Source organism: Trichosurus vulpecula, chromosome 7, assembly GCF_011100635.1.
Source record: "Trichosurus vulpecula isolate mTriVul1 chromosome 7, mTriVul1.pri, whole genome shotgun sequence".
In the NCBI taxonomy this organism is placed as follows: Eukaryota; Metazoa; Chordata; class Mammalia; order Diprotodontia; family Phalangeridae; genus Trichosurus; species Trichosurus vulpecula.
In genome coordinates, this window is record NC_050579.1 from 72926483 (window position 1) to 72951435 (window position 24953).

The 24953-nt window shown below is 38.0% G+C and overlaps 1 protein-coding gene across 1 annotated transcript in view; it reads right to left on the reverse strand.

The window, feature by feature from the left end:
- PALMD (palmdelphin) overlaps positions 1–24953 on the reverse strand; it is a 67904-nt gene that overhangs the window by 33999 nt on the left and 8952 nt on the right. Inside the window, exon 2 of the mRNA XM_036766608.1 lies at positions 13786–13866. Within this exon, the coding sequence (XP_036622503.1) occupies positions 13786–13866 (81 nt within the window). The remainder of the gene's footprint in view (positions 1–13785; positions 13867–24953) is intronic.

The following is a 24953-nucleotide window of genomic DNA, read 5'->3' on the forward strand; positions in this document are numbered from 1 at the left end:
TTGAAATAGAGAATCAAAAACTTAAGGAAGAAAATGATTCCTTGAAAACTAGAATTGGTCAAAGGGAAGCTAATGATATTCTAAGACACCAAGAAATAAAACAAAATCAAAAGAAAGAAAAAATATAAGAGAATGTGAAATATCTCATCAGAAAAACAACTGCTCTGGAGAAAAGATCTAGGAGAATTAATATAAAAATAGTTGGACCACCTGAAAATTATGATAAAAAAGAATCTTGATACTATATTGCAAGAAATTATCAAGGAAAATTGCCCTGACGTTCCAGAACAAGAAGGCAAAGGAGAAATAGAAAAAAAATCCACTTATCACCACCTGAAAGAGATCCCAGGAGGAAAACTTACAGGAATATCATAGCCAACTTTCAAAACTTCCAGGTTAAAGAGAAAATATTGGAAGCAAAAAGAAAAAAAATAAATATCATGGACCTACAATAAGGATTATAAAAGACCTAGTAGCTACTATACTAAATCACCATAGGTCTTGGAATACTATATTCCACAGAGAAAAAGAGCTGGGGTTACGACCAAGGGTAATTTACCCAGCAAAGTTAAATATGGTCATGAATGAAAAAAAAATGGACATCTAACAAACTAAAAAACTTTCAGGTATTTATTTATTTGTTTTTTTTTTTTTTGGCAGGGCAATTGGGGTTAAGTGACCTCCCCAAGGTCACACAGCTAGTACATGTGTCAAATGTTTGAGGCCGGATTTGAACTCAGGTCCTCCTGACTCCAGGGCCAGTGCTCTACACACTGTGCCACCTAGCTGCCCCCACTTTTAGGTATTTAAGATAAAAATAACAGAACTTAAGGAAAAATTTGACATATAACATCCAGGAGAAATATAAGATAAACATTAAAGACCAATTAAAAGGGACTCAATAAGGTCAGATTGTTTATTTCTTATATGTGAAAATATTATCAGTTCTTTTATGACTTTCATTTTTATTTTGGTAGTTTGAAAGAAAGACTTGGGCTAAGCTGGGTATGATGGGGTGATTCTAAAAAAAACTGTAGGGAGAGATAAAAAGGAGCAATATTCTCATACAAATAAGGCATAAAAGGAAAAATTGATACAGAAGAAGCTAAGTAGGGGAGAGGGCAGGTAGTGCTGAAAACCTTACTTTCATTGGGAATGGGTTAAAGAGGGAACAACATACACATCTATAAGGGTATGAAAGTCTTCTAAATTCAGAAAGAAATAAGAGGGCAAGAGGATAGGGTGGCGGGAGAGGATAAGGGAGGTATTGTTGGAGGTATTGTTGGAGATCGAAGGTAGAAGTAAAGTTAAGGAGTGAGAAGGGATAGGAATAGGGTGAGAAGAATAGTGAGGAAAACTAGGAAGGAGGAAAATATACACATAAATTGTAGCTTAGAATGTGAATGGGATAAATTTACCCATAAAATGGCAATGGATAGCAGATTAAAAATTCGAATTCTTAAATCTATACAATGAGAAACAAAGGTCAGTAGTAGAATTTGATATTTAATAAAAAGCAGGGGTAGTAATCATGATCTCAGTTAAAGCTAAAATAGATTTAATCAAAAGAGAAAAATAGGGAAACTACACTACATGTCAGCTATATTATTCAATTTTGTTTTAGACCGTTTAAAATAACTAGACAGTATAAAATCCCTGAGAATATATCTGCCAAAACAGACACAGGTACCATATGAACATAAACATAAAACACCTTTTATACAAATAAAGTCAGATCTAAATAATCGAAGTAATATTTATTGTTCATGGGTAGGTAAAGCCAATATGACAAAAAAATTCACCTAATCCATTTCCCTAACTAATCTATGTGATGCTATCCTGATTAAATTACTAAAAATATTATCTTACTGAGTTAGATAAGTAATAACAAAGTTCATTTGGAAGAACAAAAGGTCAGGAACTTCAAAGAAACAAGGCAAAAAAAGATGTAAAGGAAGTAGAATCTGTAATATCAGGTCTTAAACTATATTATGAGGAGAGAACATTTTAAAAGTGTAAAATGCATAATTTTGATTATTTTAAGTTAAAATTTTCTTGTTCAAATAAAACCTATGCAGCCAAGAATAGAAGGAATGCAGGAAAGTGGAAAAAAACTTTCATAGATAATCTCTCAGATAGAATGATTAGGTTAAAATATTTCTGTGGTATGGGAAATGATGAGGTGGTTGATTTAGAAAAAACATGGAAAGAATTGGACTTATGAAGGAAGATGCTAGCCACCATCAGAGAAACAGATGACAAGTGGAAATAAGCAGAGTACAGTCTTACATATATGTGTATGAGCATAAATATGTATATGTTTATATATGTGTATATGTGTGTATATACATATACACAAGCATATACATACATATATGTATGTGTATATGCATATATCTCCACTCCACACTTAATTGTAGTCTTTTTTGGGGGGGTGGTAGGGAGAGGAAAAAAATGTAAAAAGTGTACAGCAGAGAACAAAAGAGAACTTACAAGGAAGCAAAGAAAAGCTGGACAGCTTTGAAAACAATGTGTAGCACTTATTATGTAGGTTTTCTTAAAGTGAAAATTTATTGTTTTATATTCAATCCTCTCTTATGTTCTTCTGTGTACATTTTCATTTTTTGTATTTAATTTTAAAACAAATTTAAAAACTTACAAAAACAATTACAATTTTATGATGGCATGGTGGAAAAGGTCTTGGATTTGGAGGAAAAGAACCTGAGCTCAAATTCCAGCTGGCTTTGTTATATAACAACAACCACAACCACAACCACAACAACAACAGTTGTTCAGGATCCATAACCAGAGTGGAGTGAGTGAGGCCAGGAGGATAGAGAGCTGGGCATGGAGTCAGGAAGACCCGAGTTCAAATCTGGTCTCAGACACTTGCCAACTGTGTGACCCTGGGCAAATCACTTAACCTTTGTCTTAATCCACTAGAGAAGGAAACGGTAAACCACTCCAGTATCTTTGCTAAGATGGCATGGACGGTATGGTCCACAGGGTCACAAAGAGTCAGACACAACTGAAGGACTGAGCAACAACAACTTCCTGACTCCTCGTTCGGTAGACACACATATACCCAACACCCTGCTCCCCCCTTCCCACACACACTCATACATACTACACTCATATATACTAGACTGAAAATTCCTTGAAAGCAGGACTGTTTCACTCTTTGTATCCCCAGCGGCTACCACAATACCTGGCACATAGAGAGACATTTGATAATTACTTAGCTAGTCTGGTCCTCAGACAACTGTCATGGAATGTGTTACCTTGCTACATTAGAAAATTTTCTGGCTTGGCGTAACTTATATTTCATTGGCAAAGCCTTTGAGAACCCTTAATCACCTCCATAAAGAGGTGAGGCTTTGGAATAGTAGTTTAGAGGAGGTCAGCATCTTTGGTAGGGTTATAGGATTGACAGCTGGAAGTAACCTTTGAGGTCATTCACATTAGCACTTAATCATATCTTTGTTGCTATATCTTTGTTCCTATGCATCTTTTAGGGAGCTAAAACGAAGGCAAGGTCTTCAGGGGCAGGGACTTTATCTCATACTTCTTTTGTATCTGCCATAATGCCTATCACATCATGGAGCATATAATGGGTGATTACTGGATATCTGTTAGATTAAATAGAGTAGAATGGTAGATGTAACCTCCTATGAGAACTGGAACATAGGGCGAGGTAGGGATTCAGCCTTCAATACTTGTCTTATGCTGTCACATTTTTTGTTTTTTGTCCAATTAAATCCAATGCACCTGGAAATTTATTAAGCACCTATTCTGCACAAGACATTGTGATGGGTACTAGGTTAAAAAGCATTTAAAAGGAAAACAAAACAACACAACACCACACAATTTCTGTCTTTTCATTGTGTACTGGAAGTGGGGGAGGGAGAAGACAACATCTTAATAGTTAAGTGTGTACACACACACACACACACACACACACATATATATATATATCATTAACTTGAAGAGGAAGAGAATACTAACAACTAGGGTGATTTATAAGTGAAAGAAAGAAAGAAGCTCTTCTGTAAAGATAAGCAACCAGAGTGAAGGGCTAGGACAACTTGGGACACATTTTAGTAGAATATGTAGATAACCTTAGGAGGTCATATGGTACAATATTAAGAGAGTTTTCTCCAGACTCAGAAGACCTAGGTTCAAAGTCCACTTTTGATACTGCTCATATGACCTTAGGCAAGTCATTTAACTTTCTTGGGTAAAATGGAGTGTGCTGGGGTTTTAGACCAGAAGGCCTCTCAGGTTCCTTCCAGTTCTAGATCTATGATTCCATGAAAAAATAATTATTCTGATGCTAATACTTAATGACATTTTAATTCAATAGAATCCAACCCATTCTCTGCTGGGAATACAGAAATGAAGAAAAAAAATACAACATAGTCTCCGACCTTAAGGAACTTATTGTCCATTAAAGGGTGTATATGTATATGTGTGTATATATATATACACACACACACACACACACACACACACACACACACATGGATTAATGAAATAAAAGGTAGAGATAGATGGGGCAAAGGAAAGATCTAAGATACAGCGCTCTAGGAATATTTGAGGATAAAGATTATGCTTTCGCCTAGAGTGGGGATGGGAGTAGTAGGTGGGGAGAGGGTAGTCTGAACAGGAAAGGCTTTACCAAGAATGTGACTTTTGAACTGAGGCTTGAACAAAGAGAAGGCACTTGAAAAGCAGAGATGAAAAGTCTATATATGCTTATGGATGTAGTTTTCGTCTCCTCCCATGAGAATGTTTGCTGAGAATAGGGATTTTTACACCCATTGTATTCACGACCCTTATGCCTACTACAGTGTGTGGCACACAGTAGGCACTTAATAAGTGACTGTTGATTGGTTGATGAGGAAGGTGGGCATTCTGGGCATGAATGGTAGGCAGGGCAAATGATCAGAGATGGACATGTTTAGTTTGGAGAACCTAACCACAACACAGTTCCTGAAGTATGAGATAAGTCTGGAAAGGTGAGTCAGAGCCAAATTGTGAAGGGCAGCAAATGCCAAGGGGAATACTTTGTATTTTGGACAAAGATCTAGTTCAGACTACTTCAACAGAAAAGTGCTTTTGTTTAGCAGTTCTACCTAACTATATAATGAATGATTAAAACCATGAAAACATGGATGCAGGAACTTTTTCTTTTCTCCTCCAGAATTTCTCTTTCACAGGGGATAGAGACAAGGCATGTGATTTCACTGCTATAGGGAAGTGCCTGCTGATGAAATGCCTTCTACCTTATATAAGGTTAGCATATTCTCTGCAAATTATGGTCATAGAGATTTATCTAGAGAACCAAGAGGTGAAATGACTTGAGCAGGGTCACACAGCCAGAGATGGAATCTGAATCCAGGTCTTCCTGGTTTCAAGGTCAGTTCACAATGCTGTTCATATGCTAAGATTCAGAACAGAAGCAGGTAGTAATAGTTTTATATGTTTTTTTCTTAATAAAAAAAGATGTCAGGGATGACATTTATGAAAACTTGCATTTAGGTCTTTACATCAAACCTAAATAGGGTGGTCAATATTTCATGGTTGCTAAAGAGATAACTGTTTGGACCAGATGGTAATCAAGAAAAAATAGCCTTTTATGTTTTGTAAAGCACTCTACACACATAATCTCATTTTATTTTGACAACAACCATATGAAATAGGATATAAGAATATTATTATGTCTCTTATTTAGATCAGGAAGCTAAGGTTCACAGAAGTTTAGTGTTTTGCCTGTGGCGACTAAGTGATGGAGCCAGGTGGATTAATTGCTCCTTCCTGGAAACAACATTCTGGACCTTACCTAAACCTTTTTGTTTGTTTGTTTGTTTGTTTTTTTGGTTTGGACCTGTGACTTCTTCTGTGTCTAGAATTCCCAGGATGGAAACTCCCTCCACTGATGCAGATCAACAACTCCTAGTAACATGCAGTCTTAGAGTTGCCTTGGAACTGATAGGTTCAGTGGCTTGCCCACAGTCACACAACTACACTACAGTTATCCCTTCCATATCAAGGGCATTAGGGACGAGGTGCCCCTGCGGTCTGGAAAATCCATGTAAAAGTTTTTGGTCCTTCCTTTGTAGCAGAGAAGATGTCCGATTTCTTTTTCTTACATGGGGTGTTTATAGTACTTATTGTAAAATTTGGGTTAAGTATTTGGTCATAGGCTCTGTGTCATCTTCTGGTCTTCAAATGTTATCTGTGGCATCCATAAAACTACCCCCAAAATTCCCATTTAGTTTTTTATGGTGACCCGTGGTATATCAAAACCGCAATGGGGAAAGTCACAATGTGGAAGGGATAACTGTATATCAGAGTCAGGCCTTCCTGTCTCCTAGACCAGTCCTTTGTCCACTGTGCCGATACTTAACTATTTGGAAATGGGTGTACCTTACTTGTGTCAGTATTAGAAATGAATGTAGAGCCCCACACATCAGTGTCCTAACATTTTAGGATTGATCTGTGGATAGATAGAAGATTATTGTCCCCAGGGTTATCTCAGTCCTTAACTATAATTACTCTGCTATTTGCAAGAATGTTTTCCACAGGCCTGGTTAATATGTACTCATGAAGGCCGATGTTGAGCTCTCACGGTCTGTGAGAGATTCAGTGAATAAATATACCAATAATTGTAGGACTCTTCTTGTTGACCTGTTCATTTTCCCTTGATGGGACTTGTAGGTATGTAATACTGTGAAACAAGAATAGATGGTGCTGTCAAAATAAATTACAGTCTCCCAAACAACTTACAAGGACAATTTCAGCCAATTACATCCATAGAACTATCACTAAAAAGACTCAGGTAGTGAGTTGTCTCTGCTCAGGGATGTTGACTCATAAGATAGAAGTGAGCAAGCTTCTTGTGGCATATCCAGGTTAGCTTGGGGCCACATTCATACAGCCTTAGTCTGGTGAAGAACAAGGGTAATTCTGACTTTAGATTGACATGAACTCTTAATTGGTGTAACTTTAGGATCGCAGTTCACAAAATGATATGTACTTAAGGAGGAAAAATCTCCTGAGCTTTATAAATGTAAAATAAAACTGCTTGTATGGTACTATCAAAATAATATTTCACCAAACTGTCTGAGGACAGAGCTGCTATTAAAATCCAGCTCTCCCAACTCAGAAATTCAACATTCTTTACTACATGATGACAACATCTGGAGATTCCCTCTCCCTCCAGCTGCTAGTGTCTCCCCATGAAGTAACTTGTATTTACTTTATATATATTTTATATATGTGTGTGTGTATACATGTATCCTGCCAGGAGAATGTAAGCTATTTGAGTGTGGGGACTACTTTACTGTTGTCTTTGTGTCTTCAACATCTAACGCAGTGTCTAGCACATAGTAGGTATTTAATTGAAGCTTATCGAATGACATAGATTTGAATTTTGGCTCTGCCATTTATTATCTGTGTGACCTTGGGCAAGCTACATAACCTCTCTGAGCCTCAATGTCCTCATCTGTAAGATAAGGAGGTTGCACTAGATGGCCTCTAAATCTATAATCTTAAGAACATACAATCTGGAGACCTGATACAAATACCACAATGGTTGTCCTTGCTTTATGCTTATCATATTAGACAATAATCACTCATTTTCATAGGGCATTTAAAGTTTGCAAAGTGCCGTACATATATTTTCTCCTTTGATCCTGAAGAGATTGTAATGACTGTTTGGGCTAGGCAGAAAGCAATAATAATAGCATATTTTTACAGAGTGCTCTACAGTTGGCAAAAAGAATTAATATACATTTCATGAAATCAAAACAATTTCATTTTACTTTCATATTGCTTATAGATCAGCATGTGAAAATGGATTAATTTGGAATAAATTGAAAGACTATTTTTCAAGACATTCACAGTTTGTGTCACTGGAAAATCTGAAATAATGTGCAGAATTAAAATAAATGTAAGGCAGAAAAGAAAAAAAATCTTTTGTCTTTTTCAGAGGAAGATGCTTTAAAAAAACTTAACTGAAACACTTAAGTAATTCATTTAAGGTTGTAGTAATAGTAGATTGAGGTATTAAATGTTCCTTAGCATCATGAATTAGGGCAGTGAGGTGTCTCGGTGGATAGAGTGCCAGGCCTGGAGTCAGGAAGACTCATCTCCCTGAGTTCAAATGTCAACTGATGGGCAAGTCAACTTAACTCTGTTTGCCTCAGTTTCCTTATCTAAAAAATGAGTGGGGAAGGAAATGGCAAACTGTTCCAGTATCTCTGCCAAGAAAACCCCAAATGGGGTCATGAAGATTCAGACATAACCAAAAAATGACTGAAAAGCATCATGAATTGAAAGGACTTCAAGAAAGAACTAATAGTCTTGATTTAATGTATGTGCCTGAATGTCTGAACTTGCAATCATATCGCCATGTGAGTTACTGTTTAGAGCCAATAAGATGCATGTTGTGTGATAAGATAAGTCTCTATCATAGTCCAATGCTGCTAACCTGTCCGGAGGATCCTTTTCTACTTTGCCATATACATTATCTTGTGCCTAGGAGTCCAAAGAATATCAGTCAATAAATCTATGGACAATTTCATTTGCTCTACTTCTGTGTTCTAAAACACTTCTGAGAAGTAATTTTTGTTTTGGTTTTAGATGGGAAAATGGCTTTTCAGGTAGGTGTTTGTATTGTTTCAGCCTACTGAAATGTGTAGCATTCAGGGGAGATGGTGAAAGCAAGAACTGGTGGACTAGGAAAAGGAGGAGGGAGTAGAAGGCTAGATGACAGTAAAGATTGGGAAATGTGAATGGGGCCAGTATAGACTTGTGAGCTGACCAGTGTTTTTGTGGAACTGAAGAGTCTTGGATCTATTGGCCTACACTAGACCTAATTAAGGTATTAGGCCAAAGAAAAGAGTTTTGATTCTCTATATTGGCTAGAAAGATGTGATGTATTGAACTGTAAGAAGTGGTGCAAGAACTCTGAGTTTTCTTACATCTTGGTAATAATACAGATCATAGAATCTTAGAACAGAAGGAGAACTTAGAGATCAAACAGTCCAACTTGACACCCTACTGTACTCCTCCCCACCCCACACAAACCATTTTACAGATAAAGAAATTGAGGCCCAGGGAGGTGAAGGGATTTGCCCAAAGTCACATCGGTAGAAGTAGATCTGATACTGGAATCAGGATTTCTGATGCCTTGTCTCACACTTTTTCCATTTCACCACAGGATGAGGCCTTAGTTCCCTGAGACATAAATCTTTCCCTTCCCTCCCACATGCAAAGCTTCCACTGATGTCATTGCATTACAGATCTTATCTGTATATTAGGAAATACATTATTTCAGGGGAATTGGGGCCTGGCAGCAAAAATCCCATGTACCAGACACACCAACCACTAGGAAAGGGAAGGGGTCAGCTTGATATGGTTTAATGGATTTCAAATGCCTATTGTCTTTGATTATTTGTGGAAGGAATTTCCATTCTAGCACAGATTGGACTAGATGACTTCTTAGGTCCCTGATTCAATTCAGTTCATCGGATCATAGATTTAGGGCTAGAAGAGGATGTAGGAGTCCTCAAATCCAACCCCCTGATTTTACAGATGAGGAAAATGAAACCCAGAGAGGTAAGGTGACTTGCCAAGGTTGCACAAGAAGGAAGTCACTGGTGGATCTGGGATTTACAGATCAGTGAATTAATAGCACAGTATTTTGCTTATAGTAAGTATTTAATTAATGTTTATTCTTTCATTCATTCATTCAAACCTAGGTCCTCTGCTCTAAAACTAGCACTCTATCCACTGTACCATACTGTTTCTCTCTAACTTTGACAGATGTATGTTAATGGCCCACTATGTGCTAGATGCTGTCATACAAAGATAAGAAGGAAACAATTTCTGCCTTCTAGGACCTTACATTATATTGGGGAGATACTACATATGCAAAGATAAGTAAACACGAAATATACATTGAGCAAGTTCAAGAAGAGAAATACACTGACCCCTGGGGATCAGCAAAGGTCTTGTATATACGAAGTGGCACCTGAGCTCTGCTTTATGAGGCTCAGGAGTCTATCTCCACCTTATATTCTCTGATTAGGCACCATAAATATAAACTGGCTAAAAAATCTTTAGGGAAGAAAGATAGAGAAATGCTAAGATGCCTTCTTGCCTACAAGAAGGATCTAGATATTCCACCTCAAGGATTATTGATTTGATTCAAGTTGATTCAATTCAATTCCACAAACATATAAAATACTCCTATCTTTGAATGCTAGGTTTAAATTTTATTTAGTAGACAATGTGGAACCACTAAAGGTTTTTGGGCAGTTGAGTGACCAGATCTGGGCACAAGGAAAATGAATGAACAGAAGCATAAAGGATAACTTGGAAGAGGGAGAGAGTAGAGGTGGGAAGACTGTTTAAGGAGGCAATTGTAACTGACTAGGAAGGTGGTAATAAAGAGGGTGGTGGTACTGTGAGCAAAGCAGAGGGTTTTGTTAACATATCCCTGCATATGGAGATCTGTATATTTTGCCTTAGTTTTTCTCTTGAGCTCCTACATCACCAACTACCTTTAAGATGAAATATAAAATCTCCTGTTTGACATTCAAAGCTCTTCAAAACTGGACCCTTACTTTCTATTCATTCTTCTTAAACTCTTCTCTTCTCTACATATTCTACATTGGCTTCCTTGCTGGTACTGGAATGGGACATTCCATCCCTTGTCCCTGTGACTTTGCACTGGCTTGGGATGCCCTATCCCCTTCAAAATCCAGCTCAAATCCCAACTTCTGCAAGAGGTCTTTCCCACTCCTCCCAGCTGCTAATGCCTTCCATTCTCAGATCGCTTTTTCCTACTCTATATATTTTGTTTGTATCTAGTTATTTATCAGATGTCCTCCCAATTAGAATGCAAACTCCTTGAAAACAGGGACTGGGTTTTTTGACTTCCTTTATATCTCCATCCTTTACAACAGTGCACAGGATGCTTAATAAATTATGAGTTGAATGACTGATAGATGTGAGATATTAAAGAGGTCTGCTTATCCATGTGCTCAGTCCAGGTACATATTCCTTCTTCCTTCCTTTTCACTGAGAAGGCCCATCATTTTTTCAGTCCACAGCCTTGTACCCCTGTGCTCCTCCTGTGACAGAATGCCCAGGAGAATCCAAGTGTGACTTTCTTTTGCAATTAAGGTGAATCTTACTTCACTTTTTTTTGGACAGATAAAGACCCATGATTCAGTACATATGGCACTTTGGCCATTCATTCAGCCAGAATATAACAAGATCATTCATATTTCAAGAAAAGATCTTGTACTCAGACTTTGCAAAAGAAATATCCTTTGTCAGACTAAGTTGCTTTTTGCTTTGAAAAATATAATGCATTTATGTGTAACTTTCTCTTTCTTTTCAGGGTATAAGTTGGAGAGAGGAATTGAAAATGAGGGAGGAAGAAGAAGGGGGAAAAGAAGAGAGAGAGAAGGAGAGGGAGAGATGGCATGTTTGTGTTTGGGGAAAGGGAGAAATTGGGGCTGAAAAAGAGAAGATCAAGGCATCTTATTTTTACTCCTTGGGGATTTCTCCTTTGTTCCTAGAACCAAAAATTCCTTTAGGAAATCTTTAAAGAACTATATGGGAGGGAGAGAAACCCTGGTCAGAATCAGTAGCAGGTAGAAAAGGAAACAGGCTGTGGAAGAAAAGAAGGTACTGGTGAATGGCAAGTCTGTTAGTTTCTTCTTGGGGTGGGGCAGAATTTCTATTAGTGGCAACAGTACATGACCCCAAGATGGACCAGCTTTGTACCATACCCCTGCCTTGCTGGAGCCCCTGGCAGAGTCAGTGATGGCTCCTTCATCTGTGGTCTGGAGTGGGTTGGGGGAAGAGTCCCTGCTCCCACTTCTAGACAGGTAGGGTAAAGACCATTTTCCTTTCAGTTTAGGGAAGGTGCAATGCACATTTCTGGAATCCTAAGTTGCAACCTTGAAGACATTTTCCCATAGAAATGTCATTACACATGATAATTAAGTTCTATTATTGGTGGTTAGTATTAGTGCAGAATTCTGCTGCAGGGGTAGAATGAAGCAGGCGTCTGTAGGCTAGGAACAGGAGTACCATGTAGAACAGTGCTTTTATGAGAAAATTCTGAATTCCAAACAACTTTTGGAATACAAAACACTTTTGGAACACAGCTCATGAGTAAGCTGGGTGCTGCCTATGTACTTAGTGCATAAGGATACCCATTTACTTAATGGTGGTGCATGAGTACCTTGAAAGCATTCCAAAGTGGCCAAAGTTTTACTGGACAGAGATCCAAGCCCTGGGAGAATGCAAGAGTGTTATCGAAATGTGATCTTTGGAACAGAAGTGTCGAATGCGCCTGCCCCACTATATGATGCAGCTTGAGCTCTACTCACATCATAGAAGTACAAAATTTCTTGGGAAGGGTCTCAGTAACCATGTAGTCTAACCCAGGTCCGAAAAAAGGGTTTCCTCCATCTCATCTCCTTTAAGCGGTCTTCCAGTCTCAGCCTGAAGACTTCCAGTGATGGGGAAGCCACTTCCTACTGACGTCACCCAGTCCTCTTTTGGAAAACTCTAGTTATCAAGAAGTTTTTTTTTTTTTCTGACATCAATTCTAAATTTGTCCCTTTACAAATCACTACTCATTACACCTAGTTTTTCCTTTTGGGGTAAGGCAGGACAAATTTAATCCCTCTTCTATGTAATGATAGCCTATATAATTATCCCATGACCTGTTGATATTTCATCTTTTTGCTTAGAGTACATGCTTCTTTTTCTGGATGTGTCCTAGCTCTCTTCCCCACTCATTTAGGTTTAATTTGACATCTATGAGCAAGACATGTTAACTATGCTTGGAAGTATTCTATTTGTGCAATATAAAGTATCTACTTAAATGGGGTAAAGGGAGAGTTGTAGGAGGAAAGAAGACCATTATAATCTTGATTGACTTGCCTTTAGTGGGGGCCATTTCACCCATCAATGATATGGATTCAACAAACCATGCCAAATTTAACCAACATTTATAGACATGCTTCCTCTATGCTGCCAAACTGGCTTATAACTTTCACGGATCCATTAAGCTAATTGATAGAAGTCTTGCCAGATAAATACAGTCTCCTGCTTGAGGCTGTTCACAAGGACCTATTGTTTGTCATTTGGTTGCATCCTGTTACCAAGCTACATAATGAAATGTTGAAACTTAGTGTGCTCCAATTATTAAGGGAACACACCCAATGGAAGATGTAAAGTCTGATTTTTGAATGAGAGTTTATTTCTGTCTATGATCTCATGTTTGATTAAAACAGAACAACCCTTAAAAAACCCAAGCCATGCTCAGACAACAGCCCACCAAGCTTTGAAATACACCCATCCTTGAGTGGGATAAATGCTTTCCTGTTCCATACCTCTGGGCTCTCATTGATTTCAAAAGGAACTTCTTGCCAGGATTAGATCCCTATGGGATTTGGCCAAGACTGTCAAGGGTGAAATCCTCAAGGCCAGATTCTCAAGGTTACCCAACAAATATTGGGAAATTCAGAACTAATAGAGGAGACCATATTTTAAACTTATCTCCCGGTGTCTAGAAGACATTAGTGTCATATGTAAATATCACTAGTAGATGCATGTTCCTTATGTTTATGAGAGAGTTAATAGAGCAACACGGGTATTTTCCTTCCCCCAATGGAGATTTTATGTTGTTGAATTGTTAGCACCATTAGAAAAGACAAATACAATCTCATTGAAATGGAAGTCCAAAGTTACCTTCAAATGCTGGTGTTTTAGCTTTTCTTCCTCTACTTTCAGGCGCTTTTGTGAGATTTCTTCTTGCAATTTCCTTTTGTCCTGCAATGGAAAAAAAATCCATAATTCATTTTTACGATTAACTTAAATATCTCACCCTGCTGTTGATGTCGTTTGCATACTGTTGCCTTGGGTCAAAGCCCCACAGGGTGCCCTGGGGATGCATATTTTAAGACAAAAGAAAGTAAAATGAGATTAAGAAAAATTCTCGAGAGAAACACAAGATTCCATTTAAAAATTCATTTAAATAAACCTATTATTTATCTTTCTAGCCATTCTTCCCTTCCTTTTTGTTCTCTTGTAGCCTAATATTGAGATTCTTTAGCATGAGTATATGGGATTGAATGACTTATTGGATGAAAGCATTTTAAGGAGACAATTTTAAAACAGAAATGGTAGCATCAGATGAGAAAAGTCCTTTTTGCCATGAGAAATTACATGGCACAATGAATAGATGGAAAAGAACAAGGAAGCTCTTAGGGGGAAGGTCTGCTAGGGCATAGGGAACAGGAAGATGAGCTTGCATTGCTGACAGAAAAAAAGGGCAGAGATGAGGTGTAATAATACTACGATTTGTTTCTGTACAGAGGGTAAAGGTGAATGGATCCAGTAATGGTACTTCCGTGCTTGAGATCACATTTCTATCACAGTATCAATGTGACTGTAAAGTAATGAGACAAAATTGTAGCAAAAATATCGGAACTTCTTCAAAGTATTTATTATGACAGAATCTACACTTTAATAATGCTACAATTGTTCCAGTCATTCTCAGCACCTTTTTGGCAACTGTCTTCAGAGCCCAACTTAAGTTAAATTTGATGAGCATCTATTCTACATGCAAGGGACTTTGGTAGACACAGGGTTTATGAAGAGATGGAAAATGGTACTTGCCCTGAAAGGCTTAAATTTGCTTTTGGGTCAGGGGTGGGGCCACAGGAATTGTTATTTGAACATATAGTACTTTAAGGTTTTCGAAGCACTTTATAGAGAACTTCAGTTGATTCCCCTAACAACCCTTTGAGATTGGTGCTATTACTAGCTCCATTTTATTTATCAGAGCCTGAGGGAACTGAGGCTCAGATGGATCGAGTGACTTACCTAAAGCCATATAGTTAATACGCATCTGAGATGCAGTACGATTCAGATTCAGATATTCCTGACTTGGGTCCCTATACTCCTCTGCCTTCATGATGGCACATTTTCAGTTTTTCAGGGGGAATTTGATTTTTCTGAACAGTGACAAGCAAGCTTGATCCAAGGATTGCAAATAAAGTAGAAGACCAAGATGAGGAATACTGTGTTTTGTTCCCAACTATATAACTTTGCTATAGAAGAAATAAGATCAATATGGTGTGGCTCATACTGAAGGCCACTGCAAAAGAGATTTCTAAAAACATCTTGAGAAGGAGCAGCATTTTGAAAGAAGGGTACAATCTTCCAAGATGACTGTAAATGGGCATGTCGTGCTTCAGTTATAAGCACTGTCCTCACCGTGTGTAAGAAGACAATGTGATTTTATCAATGTTATCTACTGAAAGAGCCATGCTTCTATTTTAACGCACAAGTATTAAAGGTTTCTTAACTGTACTTTTAATACCAGGACAAAGAGAACAGAAGCTACTCTGAAAACCATTGCCTCCTTGACCTTTGACACATCATTCAAGCAATGTAGAATCTCTCCTTACCCCAGCAATGAAGACCAATAATTGTGAGGGAGGCAGCTGGACACATTGGAAGGAATACTGGCTCTGGACTTTGAGGGCTTGGGTTCAAATCCCACTTCTGATACTACCTATGGATCCTTGGAAGAAACATTTAACTTCTCTGGGCCTCAATTTTCTTATCTATAAGATGAGAGGGTTGGACTAGCTGGCCTCTTGAGTACCTTCCACCTCCAGATTTATGATTCTATTATGTTGTCTTCATTTTTCCTTTTATACCGATAGGACCTTGAACACCACCAATATAGATGTCCTCATGTGATAAACAGGTGAAATGGTCCATAGGGTGGAATGTTTGTGTCATGGAGAATCCCTTCACTCTAAGCGATGCCCTTGCCCTCTGTGGAAAATGGGGTGGTTTGGAGAATGGCAGTGTGGGGTTAGCAAAGTCTTATGAAAGGCAGTGGATGCAGCTAGAGGTGGGAGCGGGGATCAGAGACATTTTGGGACCAGTAGCCTCATCCTGGTGCTGTTAATGCATCTAGCAACTGAAGACTAAAGTGGTGAATACTCATCGATCAGAATAGGCAGGGTTCTTCACTCTACCCCGCCAAAGTATAAGGTAAATGTTTGGGGAAGGTAACATTTTGTTTTAAGATACATTTTCATCACCAGCTATTCCTGTGACCTCTACCAATGGATCGAATGTCACTGAAGTCAGAAAATGCGCCTTCCTCCTTTATTTACACAGATGCATTACTGTGTTATAGAATGCTTCATACACTACCAGAAGGGGCTGATATGTTGGTTAGTTTTGTTGAGTGGCTTTTTTTCTGTCTTTTAAAATCTTTGTTGCAATGGGTAAATGAGTGCATAGGAGGTAAGGGCAAGGGAAGGGATATATATTCAGAAATGAAGGTATATAAAAACAAAGCTATTAATAAAATTAAAATAAAAAGGCATTGAAGTCTGTTAAAATTATAAAAGATGTGCTCAAGTTGGCTTCAATTTTTTCTCAAATGGAAGAGTTGGCACCAAGAATATTTAAAATGTGTGTTAATTCTCATTAGTAGTGTACCAAATTTCATAAAATCATTCAACTCCTTCAAAGGATATTATATAATAGTAAGCCACACATAAAACAACAGGGCTTGATTTGAAACACAGACTTCAATACATTCAATAATCTCTATTCCTAAGATGTCTATAGGAGATAGAGTGATTCTATTGAATCCACTGAGCCAGTAACCTAATTATATTATTAGCATTACAAATAATAATAATGATAGTTGGCATTTATTGATTCACCTTATGGTTTACAAAGTATTTTATATATGATATCACATTTGCTTTTTACATCAATCCTGTGAGTTAGTAAGTGTATTATTGCTTCCATTTTTCAGATGAGGAAATGGAGGTTTAAAGAGGTGAAATGATTTGCCAAAGGTCACACATGGCTCTTTCCATTACATCATGTTGTCACTTACAAATACGCCTAATGAATCATTTATCAACATCATCCACTATGAACAAGTCAAATCATTATTGTTCCTTCAAAAAAGTTTTGAACAATTGCATAGTTTTCTTTCTTTCTGGTTCTGTCCAGCCCAGTAGTCAATCCCCCAAGGGTCCACTTGTCTAAAAGCATGCCTTCTTTTTCTTTGAGAATTATATGCGACTAATATTGATGTTATTCCAACCATCTAAGAGCCTTTAACACACCATCATATTAAATCAAGTAATATGATGAGTACAATCTGTGTCATACCTACAAACACTCTATCCTATGGACCACCTCATCTGTTTATTACATGTTAGCATCTATAGTATAATCTGTGCCATACATACAAACACTCTATCCTATGGACCACCTCATCTGTTTATTACATGTTAGCATCTATAGTGATGGCATTAAGGGTCCTCATGCAAATATTTTTTTAAAATGCCGATATTAACAGTGAGACAGTTTTGTAGCATACACAGCTCTATTGTCTATAGTACGTGGGATGACAAGACAAAATAATGAGCCAGTTCAATATGCCTTTCTGGGTCAACCAGTCTTTTCTATAATAATAGATGTGATTGGAAGTGACTCATGACTGGATGATGGCAATGTGACAAAAATGCTTTTTTCAAAAGAAACATCTAATGGAAAAGGCAGAGAAATAGAGAACAGGAGTTGAACGAAACCACAGAAATAAGTTCTGACTCTTGGATCATACTTGCATCGGATTCTGCAACATCTCAACTTTCTGTTATCCATGGGGTAGGAAATAGGGATAGAGTGAATAATTAATTTGCAATTATTCAAGCCACATTTCAGAAGATAATTTCATTCTCCTTTCCTCTCAGGCAAGCGCTAAGATCTCAATACTAGGAAAAACTATTTTGAATTTTAGTTCCTTTTTTTCCTGGCTTATTTTTTTTGGTGGAAATCCCAGGAAACAGATAACTGACTAAAATATCCTGAAATGACAGAGAAGAGGTTTGGATAGATTGGATCTTTAGTCCCTCAAAAATCAAGAGACAACTGTAATGACATGGGTTGTTGTGTACCCAGCAGTTAGCACAATGCCTGGTACATATTAAGTGCTTAATAAATGCTTGTTAACTGACTGACTGAAAAGGTGGGGGAGGGGTAAAGGAATAAGTATTTATATAGCCCCTGACTGATTGGCATAGGCTTACAATGACTTAAAATTGATGCCAGTGGAGGTAGAATGGTGTGAAACCCTCAATCTGAAAAATCTGGACTGATTTTCCCTTTGTACATTGCATAAGACCCTGCTAAATACTGTAGGAGATTAAAAGACATACACACTGCCTTTATTTGTCTCGTGTAGGGATCAAGGTGAACAAAAGGCAGAGAACTGATATTGGATGTATGAATGGATGGATTAAACATTTATTAAGCATCTGCTATATGCCAGGCACTAAGCACCTTACAAATATTATCCATTTGATTCTCAGCCATGTGACACAGATGCTGTTATCTCCATTTGACAGTGGAGGAAACTAAGGCAGGCTTGGCCAAAGTGGCTTGCCCCAGATCACACAACCAATAAGCATCTAAGGCTGGTTTTGAACTTAGGTTTCCCTGATTCTAGGCCTAGCATTCTATCCACTGTAGTACTTAGTGGCATTCTCTCTGTCTATCTGGCTATTTTAATTCTGTTCCTTTGATTCGGGGAAGGAGCAAATTATAGTGAACACCACTTCTGCCTTCCTTTGTCTTTCAACTTTTCTTCTTTTCCTACTCCTCCCTAGAATTTCAGCCTGGGGAGGGTTCTGTCTGGAGAATAAAAGAGGGGTATTGTTAAGGGAATTCTGGCTTTGAACAGGAAGTTGCTTGAGACAACCTCTGAGGTCTCTTCCAAATCTAAGTTTTTATGACTCTGTGGTTAGGTCTGGGGAGGATGTGGTAAGAGCTGGTGGGAGAGCCATTATAGTTATAAGTTTTCCTCTTATCTTTTCTATTCATGGGAGTCATGAAAGTGAGCAACCATACGTGGAAAAGTTCAATACTTGTGTTGTAGATTGTGGTTTTGGTGTTTATTAAAAAACCAAAACCAAAACCAAAACACCAAAACTGGAAGCCACTTAAACTTCCAACAATAGGGAAAAGGTTACATAAATTGCAGTGGATGTAATTAAAATAGATACGAGTAATACAGAGAGATCTGGACAGTTGGTTCTGAAATGATACAAGCTGAAAAAAGAATAACCAGAAGAATGGAGCACACAGTATTTGTGATCATGAGCAAACGTGAATGAGGAGCGAATGGACAAAGAATCTTGCCTGGACTATTGCAATAGTTTTCTAATTGGTCTCTCTCTGCCTGAAGTCTGTCCCCATTCCGATCCATCCTCCACATAGCTGCCAAAGCGATTTTTCTCAAGTAGGACTGACAAATATGGGTGGGATTGTAGGAAAATAGGTATACCAGTATGTAGCTATGAATTGGTCCTGCCATTCTGGAAAACATTTTAGGACTTTGACCAGAAAGTTAGCAAACTGTCCATAACTTTTGATCTAGCTGTACCACTGATAGGCTTGTATCCCATAGAAATCAAAGTAAGAAGAAAAGGATCTTTGTGTACAAAAATATTTGTAGTAGCTCTTTTTGTGGTAACCAAAAATTGAGCAGGTAGGTGGAACAGTGGATAGAGCAGAGGGCCAGGAGTCAGGAAAACCTGAGCTCAAGTCCAGCCCCAGACACTGACTAGCTGTGTAATCCTGTGTAAGTCACTTAACCCTGTTTGCCTCAGTTTCCTCATCTGTAAAATGAGCTGGAGAAGGAAAAGGCCAACCATTCCAGTATCTTTGCCGAGAAAACCCTAAATGGGGCCTTGAAAAGTCAGATACAACTGAAATGACAGAACAAGGACAAGGGGGTATTCTCTTTTGGGGTTAAGGGCTGAAGAAATTGGGGTATATGAATATGATGGAATATTATTGTGCCATAAGACACTATGAAATGCACAATTTCAGAGGAAACTGGGGACATCTCTATGCACTGATACAGTGTGAGCAGAGCCAGGAGAGCAATCTATATAATGGCAACAACTTTATAGGGAAAAATATATAGCTAGTTGGCGCAGTAGATAGAGTATAGGTCCTTAAGTCAGGAAACTTGGGACCAAAGGCAGCCCCAGACACTTATCAGCTGTGTGACCTTGAGAAAGTCATTTAACTTTTGTCTGTCTCAGTTTCCCCATTGTAAAATGGGGATAATATTAGCACCTACTTCCCAGGGTTGTCATGAGGATAAAATGAGGTAATTATAAAGTAACTTGCAAGCCTTAAAGCGCTATATAAATGGAAGCTATTATTATTATCAAGCCACACCTTCTGTATTAAGACCTTTATAATCCACTTAGCTGCTAGTGCCTCTTCCTCTTACCCCCAATTATCTTGCATATATTTTTTAAAATAAATTTTATTGACCTCTTTCATTTTCATATTACCTCAATTTTACACTGTCTCTCTCCCTTGTCTGGAGTCAACCCTTATAATGAAGAATAAAAAAAAAGCGTTCAGGAAAACTAACCAATACATTGACAAAGTCTGACACTATCTGCAGTGTTAGTTCTCATAGACCCTTGGCATATAGTATAAGTTTAATAAATACCTATTGCTTGTTGATTTCTTGATGGGACTTAGGAGGAAAGAAATGAAAAACTGCTACATTAAATTTTGTGTTGAAATTAGTTTAGATGTAAATAGTTAATAAACAAGGTGAATTGCTTAGATTAATATTTAGTGTTTTTAATAACACACTTAATTTTCTGAAAAGCTCAATTTTCTTTTATCTTAGAAAAACTTATTTCAGAATTTGAGTTTAATTTAGAATCAAAGCATATTCTGGTCTTTATATGACCATTTGATTGGCATTCAAATAACTCGATGAGGTTTGGTCACAGTTTCATCTAGTTTAATCTTAAGTTCATGCTGGAATGTGTCCTTTTCCTGCCCAGATGTTATCCTGGAGCTTTTGGTCTGGACCTTTCCTTTGATTGCATCATGCCCTCCCTCCCTTGTATTATACTTATCTTTGTTTATGTAATAAGTCTACCCCTTCTCTAGTAGAATGTAAGCCCCTTTAGGGCAGGGACAATATAATTTTTTTTTGTATTTTTGTCTTTGCATCTCTAGATTCTTGCACAATGCCAGAAGCAGGCACTTAGTAAATTCTTGCTGAATTCAACTGAATCATAAAATGACAGAAGAAACTTTACTGATCATCAATTTTATAAGCAACTCGAGTCCAAGAGGAATGAAGTGAATTGTCCAAGGTCACATAGTAAATAGTGGAGCCAAGAATTGCTTGTAGGCTAATTTTGTATGGCTACAATAACTCATTTTAATGTGCTTTATGAAGCTATGCTAAGCCTCTGTAAAATAATGATCACTGTTACAGCTGCCTTTTGAAATCTGGGAGCTTAGGACAGAAGACAGTCTGGAATTACATCCCTTGTTTAAAAGGACAACTTAGTTTTCTGTCCTACGTGGCTGATTTAGTCCCATTAATATGTGGCCCTTTTCCTGACAAGCATAGGTGTATCAACAACCTAAACAGTCCCATGTGGTGCTGGGATATCAGGGAAAGTAGATGTTTTCAGAGGGTACTTCCTGACTTAATCAGGATATTTCTGGGAGAAGTCAACCTGGGCCTTAATGAAATATTTTTTTAAATTAATTCAAGAATTTAAACTTATACCACTGTCTGCAAAGAGTCTTGTTTCTTAATTTACTGAAATGTCTCTTAAGGAGACAAAAGTGGCTTCAAAGTGGGACCTTGAAGTCAACAATGATATATTGTACATGTTGAAATGAAGTGTCTCCTACATATGTTTTAAAAATTTACGGCCATTTTAATGTTCTGAAACTGCTTGCTACCATAAAAGTCCTTTCCCTTAAAGCCAGTGTTCTCTCAGTTGTGGTTGCGAATCTTGGAACAAAATGGTCTCAGATGAATTCAAATCAAAAGGAAGCCAATAGGCAAGGTAAAGGTACATGATGGGTCTAAGTATATGGCCTCATCTATGGTGACATGAGGATGAGCGATATCTAGGACAGGCATGTCCAGAAAAGGAGGCAGCTGGTCCAGTAGTAGTAGAGACAACAGATGAACACCATTACAGTTTTACTGGCTATATTTAAAGAACCAAAGGAAAACCTCTAGCATCTTGGGTCAATCCTCCATGGGCAATTTACAGAATGACATTTTTGGGAAACGACAGAAAGTAGGAAAGTTGTGATTTGCCCTGCCGGAGAGAATGGATGCACCAATGCAATCACAGATCTATTAGAGTATCAAGAGAAGAATAATAAGGAAATACAGGTATGTCATATCTGCTCCAAAGTCCAGCAATGAATTCCTCTACATATCAATATTTCTAGGCTACAATCATAGCACCCAATGCAGACCCTCTTCCTTTTGAGTGTTAATGATTTTGAATCCTGTTTTTTTTATTTATTATCTGTGTGACTTAGTATCTCTGGGCCTCAGTTTCCTTATCTACAAAATGCAGAGGTTAGACTAGATAACTCTTGATTCTATGAACTAACACTAAGAAAGTACACAGTGATCCTTTCCTGCCGTTGGCCTTACAAAACTACATTATCATTGTGTATCATGCTGGAAAAACTTCTTTCATTATCTGAGAGCCCATTTCCTTAATGATACATCAAAAATTAATAACAGTAATTCAGTAACAATTCCATTTCTGGGTGGGCTATTGTGTTTGGCAAAGAAATGTAGCAGAGCATGCCTGTCTGAAGAAGCTGTTCTTTTTCCAAAGGAAAAGTTTAATCTCAGTTCAACTTGATGGAAAATCCAGAAGAGGAGGATGGCTTGATTGCTAGAAAATGCTTTCCTTGTTTAGATGACTCTTATATCTTAATATGCCATCTTTATGCGATTATTCCTGTGGGGTCATGAGGGATCGCAACTTGATCCAATAACTGAACTCAACACACCCATCCATGCTTGCATGCCCATGCAATGCAATGGTATTCACACAGTATCTAAAAAAGCAAGAAGGCCTCTAACGTGTTGATTAGACTGCTTGTGAAGTATTTATAGAAAGATGTGGACTAGGATTGGGGATGTTCAGCCTAGAGATAAGGAGACTCAAGGGGAATGTGAAAACTGTTTTGGAGTATTTGAAGGACTGTCAGATGGAAGAGCGTTTAGATTTGTCCAGCTTGGCTCCAGAAGTAAGAACAAGGAAAAGTGAGTGTAAGGGGCAAAGAAACCATTTAAGCTTGATGTTCTTCTGCCTTTGGAGCTTGTGGTTTCCTCCCACTTTCTTCACTAAAGGTCTTCAGTCAAACACGAGATGTCTACCTGTTGGGTGTGTTATAGAAGATAATCTTTTTCTGGAATGACTTGGGATTAGATGGCCACCAAGGCCCCTCTGAATTCTGGGAATTGCAAAGAGTGAGAAAGCATAGAGAGATTAATTTATTTATACTGGGTGGAGAAAGTACCCATGTAGATGGGTGAGATCAAGGATCCACTGAAATAGGTGGATGTATACCTAACTAGGAAAAGGAAGGAAAGAAGGAATGTACGAATGAAAAAGCATTTTTATTAAGCAATATCTATGTGCCAAGCACCTTGCTAAGCCTTGTGGATAAAGGGAAACATATACTTAATTGGGATGGATGGCAGAGGGATTCTGTACTTTTTGGAAGGAAGGGGATAATTGTTATTATTCTACTATGAGGTCTTACAATCTGTTACAAAGATTTCAAGTGAAATGCATTGGCTGAAAGAAGAATGGGATGGGGAGGTGGGTAGGAGGGTATGTAATTGTAGGCAATTGCCGATCCAGCTATCCAGCTCTAATTGGCAGAAACTTTACTGGAAGTAATCAGAAGCTGGATGACTGTCTGTCAGACATGCTAGAGAAGGGATTCTTGCACTGGGTGGGCAATTGGATGAATTGATTTCTTTCCAAGTTTAAAATTCTTTGTCTGAATTTAATTTAACAAAGTGTTAATAAATGCGCAGTGTGTTGAAGAAACTGTGTTAGGCACTGGGCATACAAAGACAAAATTGGAGGGATACAACATGTGCACAGAGAAGTGATTAGAAGCCATCTTCAAGGCAGAGAAATTGCCGACAAATGAGAGGATCAGAAAAAACCTTCAAACAGGAACTGGTACCTATCTTGATCCTTGAAGGAAGTAAAGAAGTAGAAGTGACAAGCGGGTGTATCTCAGGGATGGGAGACAGACTGGGCATAGCAGGAAGATAGGAGGTGTAATGACAAGTTCAGGGGATGGAAAGTAGGGTGATTTAGCTAGAGTGGAGAATGCATGAAAAGGATGGATGAATGGATGGATGGAAAAAGAATGGATGAAAAGAAGTAATAAATGTTTGGAAAGGTAGGGGCAGAAATCAGATTGTGCTGGGCTTTAAATCTAGGCTGTAGTGTTTGTATTTTATCCTCAAAGTAATGGGGAGCCAGTGTAGAATTTTGAGCAATGGAGTGACATGGTCTGTACTATATGTGGGTTGGATTGGAGAGGAGAGAGATTAGAAGCAGGGAGACTAGTTAGGATGCTATTTTAATTGTCTCTTTTCTCTTTATAGTGTCTTCCCATCATTCTTTCATTTTCAACTTTCAGCTTTATGATGACTCCCAATCTGAATCTCCTGTCCTCTCCTCCTACTTCTTACATTTCCATTCAAACTCATCATATTTCAAATGAAGCACATCATATCCTCCTTTTCCTCCCTCCCCGCCTTTGACACCCCAACCCTCTCCTCACTTTCCTGTTGTTATGAGTTGTACCACTATTCTTGCTGCAGCCCCCAGATAGGAGTCATTTTTATGGAATCAGATTCGGTTGGAAAGGACCTCAAAGTCCATCTAGTCCAACTTGAATCTGAAAACAAACCTCTACAACATACACAACACATAGCCACAGATTGTGCGGCAAGACCTGCAGTA